The sequence below is a fragment of the Hyalella azteca genome, unplaced genomic scaffold, assembly GCF_000764305.2.
Source record: "Hyalella azteca isolate HAZT.00-mixed unplaced genomic scaffold, Hazt_2.0.2 contig14632, whole genome shotgun sequence".
NCBI classification, from domain to species: Eukaryota; Metazoa; Arthropoda; class Malacostraca; order Amphipoda; family Hyalellidae; genus Hyalella; species Hyalella azteca.
In genome coordinates, this window is record NW_025944510.1 from 387 (window position 1) to 22,443 (window position 22,057).

General features: G+C 38.3%; 2 protein-coding genes across 2 annotated transcripts in view; both read left to right on the top strand.

The window, feature by feature from the left end:
* The first annotated feature begins 340 nt into the window (after positions 1–340).
* Positions 341–12,956, top strand: LOC108672439 (DNA polymerase delta catalytic subunit-like). The gene is given in 19 exon segments (XM_018160102.2): positions 341–475; positions 3,404–3,527; positions 3,788–3,896; positions 4,942–5,114; positions 5,608–5,873; positions 6,256–6,470; positions 6,902–7,068; positions 7,357–7,502; positions 7,986–8,222; positions 8,566–8,731; positions 9,110–9,319; positions 9,322–9,501; positions 9,786–10,121; positions 10,412–10,584; positions 10,800–11,055; positions 11,314–11,443; positions 11,749–11,888; positions 12,169–12,296; positions 12,535–12,956. Coding segments are annotated over 19 exon segments (3,312 nt in total). The 5' UTR covers positions 341–416; the 3' UTR covers positions 12,632–12,956.
* Positions 12,957–13,233: 277 nt separating this feature from the next.
* Positions 13,234–22,057, top strand: part of LOC108672437 (alpha-tubulin N-acetyltransferase 1) — a 17,891-nt gene continuing 9,067 nt past the window's right edge. Inside the window, exons 1-4 of the mRNA XM_047884101.1 lie at positions 13,234–13,509; positions 20,843–20,947; positions 21,457–21,628; positions 21,993–22,023. Of these exons, the coding sequence (XP_047740057.1) occupies positions 13,409–13,509; positions 20,843–20,947; positions 21,457–21,628; positions 21,993–22,023 (409 nt within the window). The 5' untranslated portion in view covers positions 13,234–13,408. The remainder of the gene's footprint in view (positions 13,510–20,842; positions 20,948–21,456; positions 21,629–21,992; positions 22,024–22,057) is intronic.

The following is a 22,057-nucleotide window of genomic DNA, read 5'->3' on the forward strand; positions in this document are numbered from 1 at the left end:
GAGATGGTTTTGGTACCTTTGGATAGGTCAGAGTGTCAGCTTTAAGATGAGACTAAAACCGGAAAGCCAAAATTATAGATTTTGGACCCAGACGCTCCTCTTAATTCAATATGCCATTCATCTTCTCTATGTCTTAGCTGGCAGCCTGGCAAATTTGAGACCAATCAAGCAGCCTAGCAAATTTGAGACCAATCAAGCAGCCTAGCCAGTTAATCATAAGCTTTAAAATGCTTTCAACATTTTTTTAAAAGCTTTCAACATTTAGCTAGTGAGCACTCTTTGAAAACTTGGTAGACGTATTATATTTAAACTGAATACATAAACTGAAAGGAAAATTTCTGGCATATCTTTTCCTCATCTCTCTTTTTTTCTTGCTTTAGTTTCAGAATAAATCAAACCTGAATTTTGTAAACCAAATGGAGAAGAGAAAACAATTTGGCTCAGGAGCTTCTGCATCTGCTTCCAAAAAGTCTAGGTAAGTGATTATTTTATTGAATGCACATATTTTTGTTTAATCTAGTTATAATGTATGGATTTCATTAATATTACTACTATTTTTAAATTCGTCTTGTAGAAATCAGTGAGTGTACAAGATTTTATTCATTTTCTGTTCATCACTTATCACCCAGTTATTTTTACCCTTTCTTTGGACTGTCTACACTCAAAATATATACCTACTACAGAGCAATTCTAATTTTCTCAATAGAGTTATTGGTTTAGTGAAGATATAGGTAATAGAAACCAACTTCTTTCTAAGTTTTAATAATTACTAATTTTCTCATCATAACCAGTGGTGGGCACAGTTCCGCTAATTCGCTAACCGCTAATTAGCAAAGCTAACTTTTTCCTTATTGGATTAGCTGTTCAGCTAACTTTGAAAACCTTTAGCGGACCAATTAGCTTCCGCTAAATTTAGTTCCGCTAACTGGAAGTCCGCTAAAAATGTTTAAAAATCTCTGATTTAATGCTAAGTATTGTAAGCCGTGTGCCACGCCCACACTGACAGCTGACTACGTCATCATATGTTCGTCAGCCAATCACGTCTTGTGTTACTGCTACTATGCTACATGATGTAGTAACACAAGATGTGATTGGCTAATATAGCATTGTGTAATTCTGCAGTTCAGTTCACTTTAGACGGGACTCACGCAACACGTTAGTCTTACAGTGTCAGACAACAAGGTACGTTATCATAAACGTTACAGTGTCAGACAACAAGGTATGTTATCATGAACGTTATCATTCTACAAGTTTTAGCAATGCAAAATGAAAATGCTTTTGTTCAGCCTGAGAATGTTAGACTTGTTTAGGAGCCTACAGTGGCTGCGGATCACGAAGCGGAGGCTGCTGAGGTTGAGCGCCAGGCCTGCCATGACAAGCCTCAGAATCCATGGCCCCACCTGGAGGACTTTTTTGTCTTCAAGTCCACGGATAATAGGAACGCCAACCTCATGTTTTCTGGTGTGTTCTGTGCCAGCCCAAGGAGACAACCATCAAGGGACATATGTCAAGCCTCTTCAACTTGAAGTCACATGTTAAGAGCCCATGCAAAAAAATGCTCCCACACCCACAAAAATAAGAATTTCAAAAAATGCCTGCATCAATTTGTAGATATGGTCTTTGTGCATTGAATGATATGTGTCTCGATGTTGTAGCTTAAAAATCCTTGGCCCGCAGAGATTTCTACAGTACCATTTTTTGTCAGTTTCCTAAGAATTTCACATTTTCTGTCATTTTTTTTAAAAATTCGCACGCAAAAAAGTCTTAGAATTCCGTTTTACAAACGTGTATTAAATTTCGAAGTGATCCGTCCATAAATAAAAAAGTTTTTTTTTACCAAGATGCTCCCCTTAAATGTAAAGAAAAAAGAATAATTTCATTTTTTGCACTGGAACATGCAAATTTACTAGTATATTTTGAATTATAGAAAACCTTTTTATCCGCAGACTTTGCCATTTCTAGGCCATCAAACCACCTAAAAGGTGGTTTGTGTTGACCTTAACATGTTGATAAAGTATATTTAATCTTTTATATCCAAATCGTATGTAAAGGCACCACAGGGGTTAGATAAAATAAGGGAAATACTGCGAAATCCATGAAATATAATTTAGGATGTTGTATGTCCGCCTTTTGCGCAATTGCAGCCTTAATTCTCCCAGGTATTGTTTCATACAAATTGTGTATTTTTTCCAAAGGAATTTTAATGCTATCTTCAGTTAAAACTCCCTCCAGCTCTATTAAAGGCGATGGTGGCGGTAAATGACTTCTGACTTGCATATCTAAAATCAACCATGAATGCTCAATAAAATTCAGGTCTGGTGATTGTGATGGTCAAATGATATGCTCAACTTCATTTGAATGTTCCTCGTGCCATTTTTTTAAGAATTCCAGCTGTATGGATTGAGAAACTATCATCTTGAAAGAGGGTGTTCCCCTTTGGAAATGGTGCGTGAACCATTGTATGAACCCAAAATTCCTAAATAGTCATGGCTGTTGATTCTTCCTGGCTTCCATGAAGAGAAATCAGTGGTCTGCTGAATTTTTAAGAAATTTCACCCCAGATCATCACAATTCTCCCACCATGTCTCATTGGTTGGGAGGAGGCTTGGGATTAAATGACTTTTCTGTCTACAAACATAAACTCAGCCAGAGGTTGGAGATAAAGTAAACAATGATTTGTTAGATAATCACATTTTTCCACTGATTGATGGACCTACACTGAAGGTTTTTACAAAACTTTAAATGTTTTAAAGCATTTGTATTTGAAACCAGAAGTTTTCTTATTGCAGCTCTTCCACAAAGTTCTGGTCTGTGTAGCTCTTGGCAGACAGTCTTTATGGAAAGTGGGTTCTGCAGGTGTCCATTGAAGTCTGCAGGAATTTTAACACAGATCTCAATGCAGACCCATCTTAATTTTTTTTAATTTTCAGTCTTTTGATAGTCCACTACAATTTGATTTAGGTACCAGCAGTCTCTCTCAGACAACTGCAACTTTCGGCCAGACCTGTGCTTTGCTGAGGACGTTTTTCCCTCTTCTTTCAAAAGCAGTCATTACTTTTGAGACAGTACCTATGGAAATTTCAAGCATTCTATAAATTTATGTCTCCCCTGCAATATGAGCGCCAATAATTTGGCCTCTTCTAAACCTAGAGAGGTTTCCATTTAAAGGTTATAGGTTAAAGTTATAGACACAAAAATTTACTAAAAATATCTGCAAGGATAAAATATCAATTAGCCACAATAATAAACCATAGAACATAAAAATATGCCATGTTTTATTTGTTTATGACATGCTCAAAAATTATGATACCAATTTACCAAAATATCAGGAGTTTCCCTTGTTTTGTCCAAACCCTGTATCTCCTATTGTGTAAGTTACATAACAATTTTTGACCCTTTTTAGGTCCACCAATGATGATGAGGATTATGAGATGAATGATTTTGATGACATGGACCAAGACTACCCAGATGATGATGAGCTGGACCAAATGGAAGCTGCTGCATACAATTGTGAATCTTCTTCACCAGTAGGTCCAATAATTACGAGCATCCTAGAATAGTAGAGGACCTAGTAGGGCTATTATATTTAATTATTTATGTGCCAGTTTCTCTCATTTACTCTTATCAGGTTTCATTATTTTTTTTCAATTAAAATGTATAATTTAATGATTTTTCAGTCTTAAAATACCTACATAATGTCTTGTCATTATTTTTTCCCCTGTATTGATGCATTTCATTGTGTCAAACTTCCATATCTTGTTTAATATATAACTAAAGTATTTTACAGGTTGATGATGCTGTTGGATACCCAGAGTGGAAGAGGCCCAACATGCCTCCTGTTTCTGCTGATAAAGAGTCCTTAGTGTTTCAGCAGCTGGAAATAGACCATTACATTGGTGAGAACAAGAAATTGTTTGCATTATGCTTGGGATAGAACAGCAGGTGTATTTCAGCAGCTGGAAGTAGACAATGCAACTTGAGATGCCAAATTGATCTAATTTGCATTACACCAAAGAAATGGCAGCTATTTTGGATATATTTACATTTTAATATAATTTTAAAATAATTATATCAATTACTAAGCTGATATTTTTCCTAAACTCCTAAGCTTGGAGGAATTTTTTTTGCCAAAATTTAAATATTTAGAAATTTTAATGGCAGAAGCACACTAGGCCTGTTGAGACCACATGAGAAAAGTCTTATCCTAAAATTTTTTAGGATAATATACTTTTTTTATTCTGATAGACCTAAGTCATTAGGTTTAGTTTTTAATTTAAATCGACAAACAAACAACTCATTGCAAAACTTGAAAAATGAATTTTCAAATACCCAATAAAAGTATAATTCATCTAATGCAATTCATCCTTGCTGCAGTAAATGGAAGTTATTTCCATATCATTTTGCTTATAAGAAATGATATTTGTGTGTCTGAAACATTCTGGCACAGCGCAATCTTCCTTCATATTATTTTTCCCAATACCTTTTAAAAAATTTGTTTGCACACATTCCAATAATCTTGCATGATATAAATGTATTAACATTGATTTCATGCTTCAATTATTTAAATCCATTTACAAATGGTTCAGTCATACATGTTAATCAAAGTCAAGTGTGATGATACTTGGCATTGTAAATCTATATTTGTTGTTACAATTGAGCTTTGAATTGAATAATGCCTTTTCTTTATCCTCTAGTCTGAACATAAATGCTTGATCCTGATCGTATGTCTTCTTCAATATCTTATTTTCCTTAGTATACAAATTGTTATCATGATTTGTTCCTAGGTTTTCACAATGAGAAAAAAAGGACGCATTTAAATTAATATTCAAGGAAAATGTTACATTGTTAATAAATTTTTGTTTATTCATCACTAAAAAATTTATTTTGTGGAACAAATTCCTATTCTGAATTTTTTGTAAGAAGTTGTTTATATTTTTACAGGCAATGCTCGGAAGGACATGCCTGGACAACAAGCTGGTCGGGTGCCCATCATGCGTATGTTTGGGGTCACAGACAACGGCAACTCAGTGTGCTGTCATGTGCATGGCTTCAGTCCTTACTTCTATGTCAAATGTCCACCTATATTTAAGGAACAGCATCTTGCACCATTCAAGGTTTCATATCTTACAGTAGTATACGATTTTATGAGGTGTTTATTACTATTATATGAGGTGTATAAATTAAATAGTCTTCAGTGTGCTGCCATGTGCATGGCTTCAGTCCCTACTTCTATGTCAAATGTCCACCTATATTTAAGGAACAGCATCTTGCACCATTCAAGGTTTCATATCTTATAGTATACGATTATATGAGGTGTTTATTACTATTATATGAGGTGTATAAATTAAATAGTCTTCTCCCAAGGTTCAAAATTAATTCTTTAATGGTTATGGAAAGGATGAAGGCCTTGAGATACCTGATCACACTCAACAAATCCAGTTGGTTTACATAATTAATGCTCCTCGTCTAATGGTTTTGTAAGACTTGCAATTTTTTCTGGAGGTTTTACATTATATTTAAAGTACTTGAGTGGAAACAATATAGAAATATTTTACTGTGTGTTTTACATTATTTAAATATTTGTTAAAACTACATGTGCGTCCTTAGACGGCTCTTGACCGAGCGCTGTTGGACGACATGCGTAGCAACAAGGAGCAGATTACCGACGCTGTGCTGGCTGTAGATCTGGTCATCAAGGAGTCCATCTATCATTTCCACAACAACGAGAAAGTGCCGTTCCTGAAAATAACCGTGGCGCTTCCACGACTCATTGCTGCCTGCAAGAGATTGCTTGGTGATGGCAAAGTGGTTGTGGCAGATATCGGCACTCCGCCATACGAGGCATACGAGTCTAATGTTGACTTTGAGGTTAGGTGAGCAATGCCTTTATCTAAATATCATCCAAGTGTCTAGCATCGTATGTAGAATAAATTTATATATTTTTATATACAGGCTTGGAACCTGGTATGTATTAAAATTCTAATCCAGGTATTGCTTTACTGTTCTATTCACACATCAAATTTTCGTGGTTTAATTTTTTAATTTAGAATTGAGAGCTAACAGCTGGCAATTTCTCCATAAATTAGCTCTTTCTAAATCTTAAAATCTGTTCTTTGATACATTCTCATAGTCCATTACTTATAAAGCTCTCGCTCCCTGTTCTTCTTTGCTTTTTTGCAATGTTCATGTTGCTAGTTTGCAAACCATCCAGCAGTGTGCACTGAAGGTTCTCACTTGTTGCTCGTGCTGTCTCAGGTTCATGGTAGACAAGGCACTTGTGGGATGCTGTTGGGTGGAGTTACCTGCTGGCAAATACACGGTGCGCTCTAACAAAGAAACGATCACAAGCTGCCAGTTGGAAGTGGACGTCGCATGGGATAAGTTCATCGCCCACCCTCCTGAGGGAGATTGGGGGAGACTGGCTCCCTTTAGGACGCTCTCATTTGACATTGAATGTGCCAATAGGAAAGGTTCGTTCTACAAGAGAATTGTAGTCAAAGCAAAGATTTGCCCTTAAAAATTCGCTCAATCTTAGACTTTCCCATAAATTCCAAACACAGGAACGCCCCCTAATTAACGTGACTTGTGGAGCATTAGTTTGCATTAGTAATAAGAAATCTTAACCTTTACTTGCACCATCCTTTTGGAAGATTGTATTGAGCATCCTTTGTTTGATTACAGCAATTTACGTTATTTACTTATATTAATGCATGTTTGTAAGATTTAGCTGAATGATTTTGGTATGTTTACGAAACTTATCGCAATTTTTTCTTAGTTGTGCATTGAATCAGGCAGTTTGAGCAATCGTGATCAAATACAGTGATCGAAATTCTTTTTTTTTTTTTGTGACATCATCTGTAGATACTCAATCAGTAATATGTGACCTGAATTGTCCATGCAGGCATTTTCCCCGAGTTCCAGATGGATCCTGTGATACAAATAGGCAACTGCGTGAAGCGGGAAGGAGACTCCGAGCCCTTCATCCGCACCATCTTCACCTTGGGGGACTGCGCTCCCATCGTGGGGGCGCGGGTCTTGTCCTTCAAGGACGAGAAGGCCATGCTTGAGGTTAGCATGTACATTTCAAAACCAAACTATCTATTTTAATTGTACAAATATTGTTTGGAAATGACTGCAAGGGGTATTGTGATGCGTGCTCACGCTCATCAGGAGACCTATAGGATTTCTCTTTCTTTGGGTATTTTTGTTCATGACTATATCATCATAGTTTTTGTGGTATAAAAGTGCGGGGATTGAATCGTTATTTAATGTATGAGATACTGAATGGCTTTTCATCACAGTTATTACTTGTTATTAATGGTAGTTAGTAGTGAATGGTTGCTTCTTTTTTTTAAGGCTTGGGCAGCATTCGTGCGGCAGGTTGACCCCGATATCATCACAGGCTACAACATCAACAACTTCGATTTCCCATACCTGATAGACCGCGCACGCCACCTCAAGTGCTCGAAATTCCCGTATCTGGGCCGCGTCAGAGCAATTCAGTGAGTATAAATAAGTTTACATTTTCGTGTAAATCAGTTCAAGTGTTATGTTTAACCTTCTTTTAATGGAACGAATTCCTTCTTTTACTGGACTGAATTCTCTCTTTGCCTCATTCAATTCTCAGATTTGCTTTGACTAAATCAAGTTCTTACCATTTCATTCGGCATTTGTACGGTGTATATATATAAAATAATTTCATGTCTTGAGTCAAAGGTGTTCAATGGAATTGTTTTCTGATCAACACCTCTCATGGTTGCTTTGAAGTGAGCTTATTTTTAGAGATATTCTCTTAATTTACTTATTTTCTTAATATTAAATTTATTCCTTGGAGGTGTAATTTTTTCTTTCGATACACTGAGAAATAATAAATTTGCAATGAACACTTGCTCATACAGAAGTTCGTATTTGTTTCTTGGATTGGGAATTTTCCCACTTCAACTAGTTGTACTGAACAAGTCACCGATGAAATTTCATTTCTACAGATCAGTGGTAAAGACGACCATGTTGCAGAGCAAGCAAATGGGCAAGCGAGAAAATAAATCTGTCAATATCGAAGGACGCACTCAGTTCGACGTGATCCTTGTGCTGCTGAGGGAATACAAGCTACGATCCTACACTCTGAACGCCGTGTCCTACCACTTCCTACAGGAGCAGAAGGAGGACGTGCATCACTCCATCATCACCGACCTCCAGAATGGCAACGATCAAACCAGAAGAAGGTTATGAACTCTCTAGGCTTGTGGTTATTGCTCCTCGCATGGATATGGTTTGCTTTCTCTTGGTGATGATAGAAGATTTTTGCTCTTCCTCGATTCAATTGTGGCTAATTATTACGCAATGTTTGGATGGCCATAAATATATTCTTGTACAAGATCTTAACTTTTAAAATTGTTGTCGTGAAACTGAAACTTTTATTCTTTACATTTTACATCATCACTAATCAGTTACATTTCCTATATTGTCTGAAATATTTTCTTCCTGGAATCTTGTTAACAGAGCTCGAAAGACGTGTTTGTATGGCACTGAACAATTAAAATTTCACTTGAATGTTCTGTACAAAAGATTGGCGGTATACTGCCTTAAGGACGCTTACCTGCCGCTGCGCCTCATAGACAAGCTCATGTGCGTCATCAACTACATGGAGATGGCGAGGGTGACGGGCGTGCCGCTCTCGTACCTCCTCACCAGAGGACAGCAAATTAAAGTCATGTCGCAGCTTCTCAGGAAGGTGCGGGAAACTCAGAATGTTACTTACTTGCGTCACTGTTGTTATGTATGTTTTCTCTCTCCCCTCTCTGAGGTAATATTCAATAATAACTGTTGCCGAAAATTAAAAATATAATAACAATTGATGGTTTGACATTTATAATTGACAATTTGATTTTATTCTTATAAGATCCCTCTCGTACAGATGCAAATTTCATTTTTTACTTCTATAAGTCGCCGTGTAAATGTTGCTCAAAACTATTTCTTCACATTTTGTAGACTTCCCTGAACTATTACGTCTAGTAGCGGTTGAAGTATTCATATCACATCCTTCACAAATTCTTCCAATTGCAATGAGGAAAAATGTTCATACTTGCGTATTGCGTTGTTTGCACTACAGGCTGCAGAACAGAACCTGGTGATACCCGTGCACCATGGTGTAGGTGACGACGAGTTCGAGGGCGCCACCGTGATTGAGCCACGACGTGGCTATTATGATACGCCCATTGCCACGCTGGATTTCTCTTCACTGTATCCCTCCATCATGATGGCTCACAACCTCTGCTACACTACATTAATTACCTCTCCAAAGCACGCCGAGACTCTTGGGTAAAAGTGACTTTCATTGTAGCAAGTTCAATGCAAGATTACATCAAGACACCGTCGGGGAATTATTTTGTCAAGTCCCACAAACGGAAGGGCTTACTACCTGAGATCTTAGAGCATCTTCTCGCAGCTCGTAAGAAGGCTAAATCTGATCTTAAGAATGAGACAGACCCTCTTAGAAAGAAGGTAACATACAGAACACATGTCACGATTCTTAGAGGTAGAACATTTTTTGCATGAACTATTGTTTGACGGTTGTTGAATATGTGAGCTTGAAATTTGCTCATTATTCAGTGACTAAAGTTTAAAGTCGGAGGAAAACTAGTTGACAAGTGTTGAGTACATATGATTATATATGCTCTTTATACTTCACTTGAAATGTAATTATGTAGGTTGATAGTATTCTTGGAGTTCATGCTCAAAATTGAAGTCTTGTGTCTTTTCATCTAGAAATTTGATGATTCCCTCAGGTGTTAGATGGCCGTCAACTTGCACTGAAAATCTCAGCAAACTCAGTGTACGGCTTCACTGGCGCACAAGTCGGCAAGCTGCCTTGCTTGGAGATCTCTCAGAGCGTCACGTCTTTCGGTCGTACGATGATTGCCTTCACGAAGGATGAAGTGGAGAAACAGTTCAGAACCGAGAACGGCTATGAGCACGACGCTGAAGTTATCTATGGAGACACTGACTCCGTTATGGTCAAATTTGGAGTTACAACCGTGGCTGAGGCAATGAAACTTGGCAGAGAAGCTGCTGGGTTTGTGTCGGCAAAGTTTGTCAACCCCATCAATCTTGAATTTGAAAAGGTTTGACCAGTTCAATCACTTAAGTATATTTAAAATTATAGTTATTATCTCCAGAATTGACATGAATGCATGTTTTATTCCTTTGTTTACTCGTATTCTCATCCATTTTCTCGCCACGATGGACCAATTGATGGTGCTAAATGTGCTCTGTAAGCTTCTGAGGATCGAGAGTGTATTCATGTCCAAACCTACCCATAATATGCATTTGTTTTCAGTTTTCCCTTATTTTCCCTAAAAGTCTTGCTAGTAGTCACTGTAATTTTGGAGTTTTATCGAAGCTTATGTTGCAGGTTTACTTCCCCTACCTTTTGATCAATAAGAAGCGTTATGCTGGCCTCTACTTCACGAAGCCTGATGTGCACGACAAGATGGACTGCAAGGGCATTGAGACGGTCAGAAGGGACAACGCTCCCATCGTCGCTAATCTTATCAATAACTGCCTACAAAAAATTCTCATCGACAGGTGTGTTATCATGAATAATTTAATTTCAGACTAGTTTAGTTTCCACTACTAAGAATTTGTTGTTTATTCAAATTGTGAAGAGTCAAGCTGTTCAACTACGTCTTGAATAAATGCAAGCTCAGGAGATGGCGTAAAACTTCTCGATTTGTCTTTAATTTAAACTCTATTTTATAGATCTTTATCTTTATGGACTGTAAACCTTTTTTTATCGTTAGGAATCCTAACGGCGCCGTGGAGTTTGCAAAGCAAACAATCGCGGACCTTTTGTGTAACCGCATCGACATTTCACAACTCGTAATAACGAAAGAGCTGACGAAGACGGAGAAAGACTACGCTGCTAAGCAGGCACACGTTGAGCTCGCCAGCAAAATGAAGAAGCGCGATGCTGGCAACGCCCCCAAACTGGGCGACCGCGTGCCCTACGTCATCATTGCGGCCGCCAAGAACACTCCAGCATACGAGAAAGCAGAGGTCTGCTACACCTGCTTTTTGGCTAACTTCAACCCTAGAAATAAAACTGAAATCTTCATTTGATTTCAAGTGAATCTTTCTTTTATCATTGATTAGTGTAGAATTTTAATAATTGATGTAGAGATTGTAGACTATGAAATCCAACACATCTATTGAAGTAACGTCCTAATCATTCCAGTCATGTATTGGCTCTTCTTGTCGTATTTTTAAACTAGACCTGTGCATTTTTGAGATAAAACTATGCCTTCATTCTGTCAGGATCCCATATACGTGTTGGAGAACAGTCTTCCCATCGACTACGAATACTACCTCACTAATCAGTTAAGCAAGCCATTGCTCAGGATATTCGAGCCAATCCTGGGAGATAAAGCTGAATCCAAGCTATTGCGTGAGTATAAATGCGTAGGTTTTAACTGGAATGCCATTTTTAAACTCTTGTGCTGAAAATTTTGTCACCGTCAAATTGGCAAACATTAGTTTGCTTAAAGAAAATTTATTTGCTAAATTATTTCTGAAGCTAGTGGCAAATTTCATCTGTCATATTGCTGAATTTCTTTCACTACTGATAGTTGAAAGTTTTGCTGAATATTAAAAGATTTACGCATACTCAATGCATGTCACTATTACTATGGATACAGACAATAGATTGAACAATTTATGGTTTACAAACTAATTCAATTGACGTGTTACCAGGAGGAGATCACACGCGGACGCGCACCATCTCCCACAGCAAAGTGGGCGCCATGGCAAAATTCATCACCAAGAAATACGCTTGCATCGGCTGTAAAGTGCCCGTGGCCAGTGCCAGCGTAGCGCTCTGCAGTCATTGCAAAGTGAATGACTGACTATTCGACTCGTTGTTTGCTTATTTATATTACGATATTGCCGTCGAGATCATGACAACCTTCAGTTTGATATCAAGAGATTTTTATGCATTGTGGCTACCCCATGACAGATTTTCATCTCGTTTTTGATGATTGTTAAGCAATATTGGATATTCTCTCTACAGTTGATCATTATTATCGCTCTCTCCGCTTTATAGATCTCATTTTATGTAGCAAATTGCTACCTACTTTATGAACATGAGCCCATGAATACTGTTGATCATTGCAGAGCAAGGAAGATGCCGTGTACATGCAGCAAATATCTGTCCTCGCATCTCTTGAGAGTAAATTCAATCGTCTGTGGACGCAGTGCCAGCGGTGCCAAGGCTCACTGCACGAGGAGGTCATATGTACGAGGTAAAAATGTTGATAAAGAATAATCTATTAGAATAAGCGTGACATACACTCGGATATTATCAGATATAATCAACGACTAGGAAAATAAATTATTGGTTCAGCTTTCCTCATAAAGGTTTTGTGTTTGAACATTAATTGGAATAAACTCGAGTTGATTTAAGTGCATCTAACTATGCTGTACAAGATCGTCATTAGCCGTAAACATTACTGTGTATCAACGCTTTGTCTGTCTCCGCAGTCGCGATTGTCCCATCTTCTACATGCGGAAGAAAGTACAGCTCGAGCTTACAGATCAGGATAAAATCGTCCAGAGATTTGGCGCCCCTTCCTGGTGAAAACAGATCATAGTTTTGTCACGAGGCCTAGTTGTGGGTGACGACCAATTTAGGTGTCGATTGATCAGCCACATAAGTATTTTCCTTAGTGAAAATCCCGTTCTGAAATTTTAATGAAGATCTCATTATTCTTTTTCTATAATTTTGTTGAATTTGTTTGAATGAAGTTGCAAAGTTTTCCCTTTGATCTCGATTCTAAATCTCGAGTAATTGGACGGCAGATATGGCACATTCATCGAAAAATGCAGTATTTGATGCTCCTTTTGTACAGTTAATAGTTGAAATTTTCTCGTTTTGGTTGGTTCAATACTACCATATGACTGGTGTGAAGCTTTTATTATCCTTCGTTTTTTAAAAAAATAGGTAATGATTTTAAATTCGGACCATCAAAAATATGTTCATTTTTTTGCGTGATGAATGAGGTTAAATTCCGCCAAATTAATATTTTTGTTTTATCAATAATCTTAAAAATATTTACCAGAGAATATTATTCGGTTGCAGAGTGGATCTATGTCGGCCCCTTCAAAAGTTTGAAAATTAATTTTGGAATAGTTTCCCTTAGTTTATTATTTTCTACGTTAACATTGATCAGTGCGTGTTGAGCCGCGAACGTGAGTGGGTCAGTACGATTCGTCTGCTACTGCTAGTGCCAGTCGTGTTGGTGCAGTGGATGCATGTGGAAGCACATAAAGCAAGTCCTCGTTTAATTTCTGACAAGCTAACACACCCTATCCAAAAAACTTCAAATCCTATTAGGAGTTCGTTTAGAAAGTCAAAATGGAGTTCAGATTTGATGTAAGGAGTATCCTACTGGAGGACATAATGAAAGTAGATAACTCTCTCATCATCAAAGGATGGAATTCGAAAACACGTTTTCGGTGAGTCTGGCTGAGGGAAGCAGGAAGGATTCTGTTTGCGACAAGTGGGGGTGCGGCTCAGCTTGGCATGAGTCACTCAATGCCAGCATCAGGCATCAGCAGATGCGTCTCTAATTTTTTTTTTTTGTATTTGATGTCGGAAAGAACATTTTGATCGAGCTGCGGATCTGCTAATCTAGCATGCCGAAGTAGTGGTATTTTACGGCAACAGGCCATTCTGAATCCCAAAATCTATTGTTGCCAAAGTTGTGGGTGGAGCAAATCGCAGGGCGGATAAGCACTTCAAAGTTGAATCGATTTATATTTTTTGGTCAAGATTCTTGTGATCTACCTATATCTTTAAACTAAATGGTTTTGTACGCCGAACAGATATGTGGCTAATTTTTTTTCTAATTCGATATCGCTTTCTTTCGAAGTTATGTGAAACTTCAAGCACGTAGTCGTGGACTCGTAACAAGTATAATAATTAATAATCAAAGCTTCCTGAGACATTATATAATTTAGCTTTTGCAGATATAACCTTTCCATTGTTCGCAACGTGAAGTCATCGTAGCTAGTACTGAAAACTCTCAAATCATTGCCTCAAATTAAAAATGTATCTGCTAAGACAGTAAAGTTCTGGGCATGAAAACGTCAAGACATCGGAAGTTTTGTTCAGGGGCTCACTTCAGAGCTCAGGCAGTTCAGCATAGGCTTCAATTTGTCTTGAACAGGAAATGTCACGTTACGCAGCATAATGGTTAAACAGCTTTGTGTAATTTGAGTCGAGTTATACAAGATGGTTTATCTATTTAGTAAGTCATTGGTGTTGAAACGATATGCAAATAAACATTCGTAACGACTAAACGCGGTAGTGACTGTACGACTAAACCAAAGCGTACCTAACCTGAACCTGTTTGTTGAAATCGTTAGTTTGCTAAAGTCCTACCTATTTCTTTTCCACTCGAGTGATTTAATTTTAGATTTGCTATCTATCTTCAATCTAACTCAGCTCTTAAATTGCCGACATTCTTTTCAAATAATTTATTCATTACCAAATTTTACTGACTCGTGTTCTCAATTGGAACTAATACGAGTCTGCATGTGACGATTCTGTGCTTTAAACTTGATTGTTGCAGGGACTAACACTCGTGCTAACGACTGGGTGGATGCTTTTACCTAATGCGGTATCGCTGTTAGGTTCCTAGGCATGCTAAGAAATAGTGTAAAAAAAACACCTTACCGACCGCTCAGCCGTCGTGGAATTCTTCTGTGATCAAGTCTCCTCTCACTAGCTTTCTTTTTAGGCGTGTGCGAGCAGGTCTAAGTTTTTCGTTTTCACGATGTTGATCATGTGGATTTGAACTAACTACACGTTCTCAACAGCGTGAGCAGAATAAATCGAGTTCACGTATTTAAATTTCTAAACATTAATCACGGTAATTTTTTGGAACTTGCAAGTATCGTTTCATTCTAGGTTCAAGTTTCAAGTTAATATTCTTTTACGTCGAGGTCAGAACTTAGTCATCGAAGAAATGTTATTAAAAGGACAAGATTTTTATATGCTAATACAATTATAATCTGCTTATACTAATATACGTATATTACTTTTGATTTTTTATTTGTGAAGAAATACGTCCATGTGAGATCAGAAGTGCGTCATTTTCGATAGCTTGATGTACTATATTTTCAATATGTATCTGTCTTGGAATGCTTACATTTTAGGTGAACGTCTGTGGGTATTTTCGCAACTATCCCTTCACGAAATGCTCTGCTCCTCATGCACTCTTAATTTACATCAAAGAGATTTCACGAACGATTGCTTTGCATCTACCCGTAGCTATGTATGCAAAACTTGAATTTGTTATAATCGCTCCTGTAGAAAGAGGCGTGATTTTATATTTAATTCTCATGAGACCGTAACGTTTTGTTTTGAAAATAAATGACCACAAGAGTGAACGGCGTTCCGAAGCGAGTCCGACGCGAGCGCACGGACTCACACTAGGCTCATGCTCAGTCGACTTCACCTTCACTTTCGTTGGCTTAACGCGCGACTCCTGAGTCTTTCCACACTATTTGTTGCAAGTATAAAACATTTGTCATTGTCTTCGAACATTTTGAACAACGTTCCAATGACGAAACGTTTCAGTTGGGTGGTACCGGACTTAATAAGGAAGTTCATAAAAAGTTAACGCATGTAATTACCTTGCATGCTAATTTTTTAGCTGATTACAAGATCGTGCATAATATCGTTATCGTATAATCATCACATTAATCAAATTTCGCGTTTTTTGCACTCTAAAACGTTCCAGGTTCATTATTCAGTTTCATTATATGGTGTCACTTTACGAAACCTCGTCCTTTTGAATGAATAGCTCGCAGTTTATTAGCGAAAATCATCCTTCGGCTATCTACTCCAGACAAATGCTCGAGCATTTTCAAATTTAATTCTTACTAGTGCCATTATTGGTTGATTCCAATACCAATCCAAGCCGCATTCTCCGCCAATTGCTGCAGGAGCTGTTCTTAACCGCCACAAATTACCATGAAGTGGCGTTGCATCGCTGCTGTATGCTCTCGACTTTGCAGTCTTTCGTTTTTCAACTGAGTGTCTTATGTTAAGTCTTTATCCCACACGAGCAGCGCTTATACAAAACAAAACTGATTTACTCTGCGTTCTCACTCCTGTTTGTGAAGAGCTTTTCTTCTGAACATCATTTTTGATTCCCATTTTTTTTTCTCGCAAAGTCACTAAAGGAAAACTTATCTCTGAATTGGTTTTAAGCTTTCTTCAATAATTCAGATAATACGCTTTCTGTTCCTTATGTTTTAGCTTCGAGACAATTTTGCCAGTGTATCGACTTGTATATATCGGCCATGAAGTGTCATCATCTGCCTACGCATGGCCAGAGTGGTTCACAGCTGCAGCGGTATCTTCCTTAGCCGTTACGCGACTCCTACGCCTACGACACGGCGTACCTCCTTCCGTGTTGCGTGTTTTGCGTTATGTTATTTTAAGCACATCTTTACTTTATTTTTGCTTCTCTGTTTTGTGTGAGTTACCTTACGTTTCGCACATCTGTACTTTATTTTTTTTTGTGCCGAATTTTTGTGTGGAAATCCACTATAAACACTGATTAATTATCTGTTTTTAAAGTGCTGTGTCAGGTACAGTTTTCTTTCAATGAGGGTGTCATGGTACTATCTTATTTGAAATGCCCTTTGTTCATTTTTAAAAGAACGACTGCTAGACGTATTCCGTAGATTTCAGTAAATATATAAGGCTTTAATTTCCCAAAAAGTTTGTAATAATAAATTCTTTTGAACTTCCATCTGACTTACCGTATAATTACTTATCCAAGACTTTCCCACGAGTCGTTTACGGCATTTTATTTCTGGTGCGTTGAAAAAAGTGTACGTGAAAGCTGTCGAACCATTCACTCTTGTGTTCTCAGCGCAAATAATGTGTGTGAAAGCTGTTGTCTCTATTTTTGACAAACTGGTCACTCTTTCCCTCTACGATTGCAATCAACGTTGAAACAACGTTGATTGTTGGTTAATGTCGTTGAAACAACGTTGATTGTTGGTTAATGTCGTTGAAACAACGTTAATTACTAGTTGATTTCATTGAAACGATGTCCAAGCAATATTATTTAAACGTCAGATGCCTGGTGGATTACGATCCACGTGGCCAGTTCCATGCCGGGAAGCAAGGGACGCCGGCAGCTTTACGGTACATACGTGGCGAGCGCGTGTTACCCCCTGTGGACAAGGGAGCGTCGAGCCCTTGCTTATCTGTAGCGGCGCCGCCCTCCTATCGATTATTCCGCGTGGGGATAAGAGTGAGCTGCTCCAAGTATAGCTGCTCCTTAACTGTACATTTGTCACGCGATATTATGTAAACGATATTCTCATGAAGGACTTCTCATTGTAAGCGTTCTAACAGCATTGATTTGCCGCTGCTTTCGGACGTATGTCAGAAATTTGCCACAATTCACACGCTTACAACTCTATATTCCATGTGAAATATAATTTAGTTTCCAAAATATGAAGATTATTACATGCAATTAGGTATGAACATTGTAAAACATCCACGAAAGCACCTACTAATTGTAAAAAAAATTGAGTGAAGGGGAACAAAAATGTGAAGGAAACAAAACTAGAGTGATTTGTTTTCCACGTAGGCTGTATCTTCGAGCCGTCAGTGCAGCGTATGAATATCTTTGCTCTGTGGCTAAACTTATATGCAACCGAGCTTGCGTGTGCGTTGACTGAATTAATCTCGCAGGTTTCTCTAACTCCTGTGTACTTTTACGTGTCACTTCAGCTACTTGTTCACGGTGGTTTGCGCCCGCTTCAGGCATATATAAATCAATTCCTTTTTTTTGTTGGAATGGTGAGTGTGGGAGGCCTTTAAAAAAAAAGTCTTCACATTCTCAATAGAAACTTCTGGTAACCGCATTCTCGTTGTTTCAGAAGCAAGTTTCGTAGCGCTGAACGATAAATTTTTATGGTTGAAAACGAAGACGAGATGTGCAGCAGAAGCGCCACTGCGGCGATGCAGCAGATGCGGATCTCCTCACGCACGCACTGCCTGGCGTCGCAATCGATGATTTTCGGGCCGCAGCTCCCAGAACAATTTTGCGATTATTCCTTGATTTTATAGTATAAATAAGGTCAATAATTGTAGAGTGCACCTGCAATGTTCCTGAGGTTATATGTCGATGGAAATTAAGTGGTCGTTGACGTCGTTCCATGATCCACATCCAAACTCCGAAAGTTTAAATACCACACGGAAACTAGTCACGTTGAACGCATTTCTTCGCCACACGTTCTTATCTTCAATCTGGCCTTGCATGTGCGCGTGAGATGCCATGCATGAGAACACGAATAATTTCCGCCCAATGCACTTGAAGAATTACCACTTTACCAGTATGGCTTTTATTTGCTAGAAAGTTACAAGCTAATAATTTTAACCTTGTTGCTATACAGTCATAGCAATTTCATGGGTTTCTGATGTATTTGTCATTATGGCCACGTTGCTCGGTACTGAACCGCCTCCCTGTGTGTGGCTTCTGATATGCACGTGAGACGCATCTTAAATAACCAGATGATTCGGGCCTAGCTGCATGAGGAAATTTCCCGAACAATTGAAAGGTGCGTGTTTAACATCCTCATGAGAGTTGGTAGAACTAATCTCATGTCCTGTGGACCAAGCCATGAAACGGATAACGCATTTTGTAAGGATTAAAATACAATTTTTTACTATCATCACATTTAAACTCGAACTTTGCTCACACTGTTTTGGACATGATTGTTCAGATCAATATAGTAAACATAATCCGTCGTGCTTTGCGGTATGAATATTGACATCAAGAAAGTCAGAAATTGATTGTGGTATTTTTATTCATTTCCCAGAAATTATCATATGTTGGTAATCTTTTTCGACAATTTCTCATTTCCGTTGGAGTACAATTTCTTAATTTTCGATGAAAGTGTCTTCAATGCTCCAATGCGATGTGAATGGTTTGGAAGGGAGTAGATTCGCACAAGTGTGTGAATGGATATTTTTTTAGTGTTCTGGCTAGTTAACGATTGATTTGTGCCAGCTGAATGTCAACACTTTACGTATATTGAGATACCTGAATTGAATACAATTACGATGTTAATTCACTGTGTTGGGTAGCTAACAAGTTCAATGCCCACACGCATGACGTCACAGTGTCTTAGGGTGCGTTTCCTTACGTGAATCAGCGTCTGATTCATCATTGAACACACGCCTACGTTCGAAGCACAAACTGTTTAAAAATTTCCTTACCTCTAATCTGCAATTACACGCAAAAAAAATATATATATATATACTTTTCATCTACCACATCTCACATTGACGTTCACGTCTACCAATTTCTCTCGATTTTTTCCCTATCAAATACCGCATTCAAAACTTTCCCCTCGCAGGGAGCCCATTGTTGTACTCTCGCTCTCTGCGCTTCATTTCCTCTGTATCAAAGTCCCATTAGAAAAATTCTTATCTCGAGGTTTAGAAGTCGCATTTCGTAGCACAGGAAACCTGCACGGTGCAGACCTGCGATGTGCAAACGATGTAGAGGTCCAGTGGGTTTTTTTTACTAGAGGCTTTTATTTTTTATGTCTATCTTGATTTTGCGAAGGGCGTATGAAATATACATATATATAGTTAATAATATAAACTATTCTTCCTGGGTCATGCCTGCAATATGCGATTCGATGCCTGTCATTTAGGGTACATTTAGATTTTATTTTCAAATCAACTTTGAAGACGTTAATAAAACTAATTACTTTATACGAAATGGAATACTATTGATAACCATTTCCTTTTTAGAACGCATCAACATTCTACATTTTAAAAATATCTCAAATGCATTGGCATGTGTTTTTTTGCTCATAAATTTAAAGCATCGTCGGCTCAAGCCAAGTATGGCGCCAGGAAAGCTCTGATCAAGCCGAGGTCATTGCTTTAATGATCAATCAGGAAATTCTTACTTCAGCCACAATTGTAGACTCATTAAAACGACGCTAGGTGGAAAAATTCCTAGGATATCAGCATAGCAAAGAGACCGTTATAATTAAGGGCTTTTTCAGTGTACGCATGAAAACCTGCATTAATAACTGCGTTTTCTCTCGCGTGAGAACCAGTGGACCGAGTTTCGCTATGCAGCGCACGGCAACAGACTTTAGTAACTCCTATCTTGTCATTTATGATCACGTTTTTGGTTTGTTATTTTTGCTGCCGATATTAAAATTGTAAAAATTTATATTTACGTTATTGTTATCACTAAATGTACGTTCGATTATTGTTCACAATTTTGTTCTTGAATTTAGTAAGAGCCACTTGCTTTTGTTTGAGACATTATTTCGCTATCTGTATAGACTTCGAAGGACTTTGCAGTCTTCGATACGACAGGAACAAAAGGCTGCATGGAAAGCGTAGCGTATTCCGTACGCTTCTAAATGCATGCCTGCGAGCTGCGCATCTGGAGCGTAACGCTGCGTAACTTACGCGAAAGCTATGCGTACAGGCGGTGACTCATGCACGTGAGCGTCTCTTTGTTTGTTCCTTGATATGAATATACGAAGTCTATATCTTCAGTATTCGCGTTACTATTCCGTATAGTTGCCTTCTATTCACAAATTCCCTTGCTCTTGAATATAATATCATATAGGATTCAACAAATTGTTGTAAATTGCAATTTCGCTGTTTACACAGTAGGATTCTTTGTAGTTGTACGGAATAATGGAATTAACGTGTTGATCATTGATAACCTAATAACAAGTAAGATATTAATTAATCAATCATCTCGGTGTCTTTTGAGTAATCATCGTCCTTTGCCCAGGGCCTGAGTAACGTCATTACCACAGCGGAAAAGATTCAAAATTCTGATCACATTCTCTACCTCATGAAGGAGGATGACCCTACCAGGTAACGTTCCTATCATTTATTTACTCGCTGTTTCAATAACGTTGTCCTCTTTTAAAATGTTTATTTTTCTATTGATTCATTTACTGTTTTTTTTTTTCGCTCTCTCGATATTGATTCCTTTTACCCTTGTCCTGAATTCACCTGCCATTCCAGAACGTCGTGTACTTCAACTTTCTGACTATTCCAATCAATGGAAGCGAAGATGTAGTTAAATAACAGATTGTCTTATTTACTTGGCTTCAGGATTGACAACATAGGTATATTAATTTCTAATATTTACCGCATTCATGTGGTTTTACCCGAGACACTCTATCTTGACCGTCTGTGGACGTGTGACCCTAGCTAGGTGATCAAGAGATTGAAAAATTTGTCTCTGATATAATAAAGAATCTGCAATTACATTCATTTGTATTATGCACAATCAATTCCCTCATTATATTTATATAAAATTTGAATAAATAATAGTATTGAACAAATTGTAATCGCTGCAAATGTGTATTGAATGGCAGCCGCGCAGCTGTGGTGGTAGGCATGTTGAAGATCGGCAGGAAGAAGCTGTTCCTTGTCGACCCTGAGCGCCAGACCAAGGAGGTCGCTCCGCTCTGCGTGCTCGACTTCTACGTGCATGAGAGTCGCCAGCGTCGCGGCTATGGGCGTCGCCTCTTTGATTACATGCTTCAGGTCAGGCTTACATTTCCATTATATGCTTCATATCAGGCCAACATTTTCATTAGGCAGGGTGGCCCAGAGCTTACATTTCAGAGTATACCAAGATTGGAGCAGAAAGGTGCGGGTTCGATCCCAGCTCTGTGCGCCAGTTTCTGGTCAGAATCGGCGAGGAGGCCGGGCGGTTAAGCACAGCAGAATTGTAGCAGTGAGTTGCGAGTTCGAGACTGCAAAATGCTGTGGATGTTCTGCGATGTTAAGAATCGGCGACAGGCCTACGTCCTACTAAACGCTGAAATCGCTATTATATGCTTCAGGTCAGGCCTACATTTCCATTACATGCTTCAAGGCTGGCTTACATTTCCATTACATGCTTCAGGTCAGGCTTACATTTCCATTACATGCTTCAGGTCAGGCTTACATTTCCATTACATGCTTCAGGTC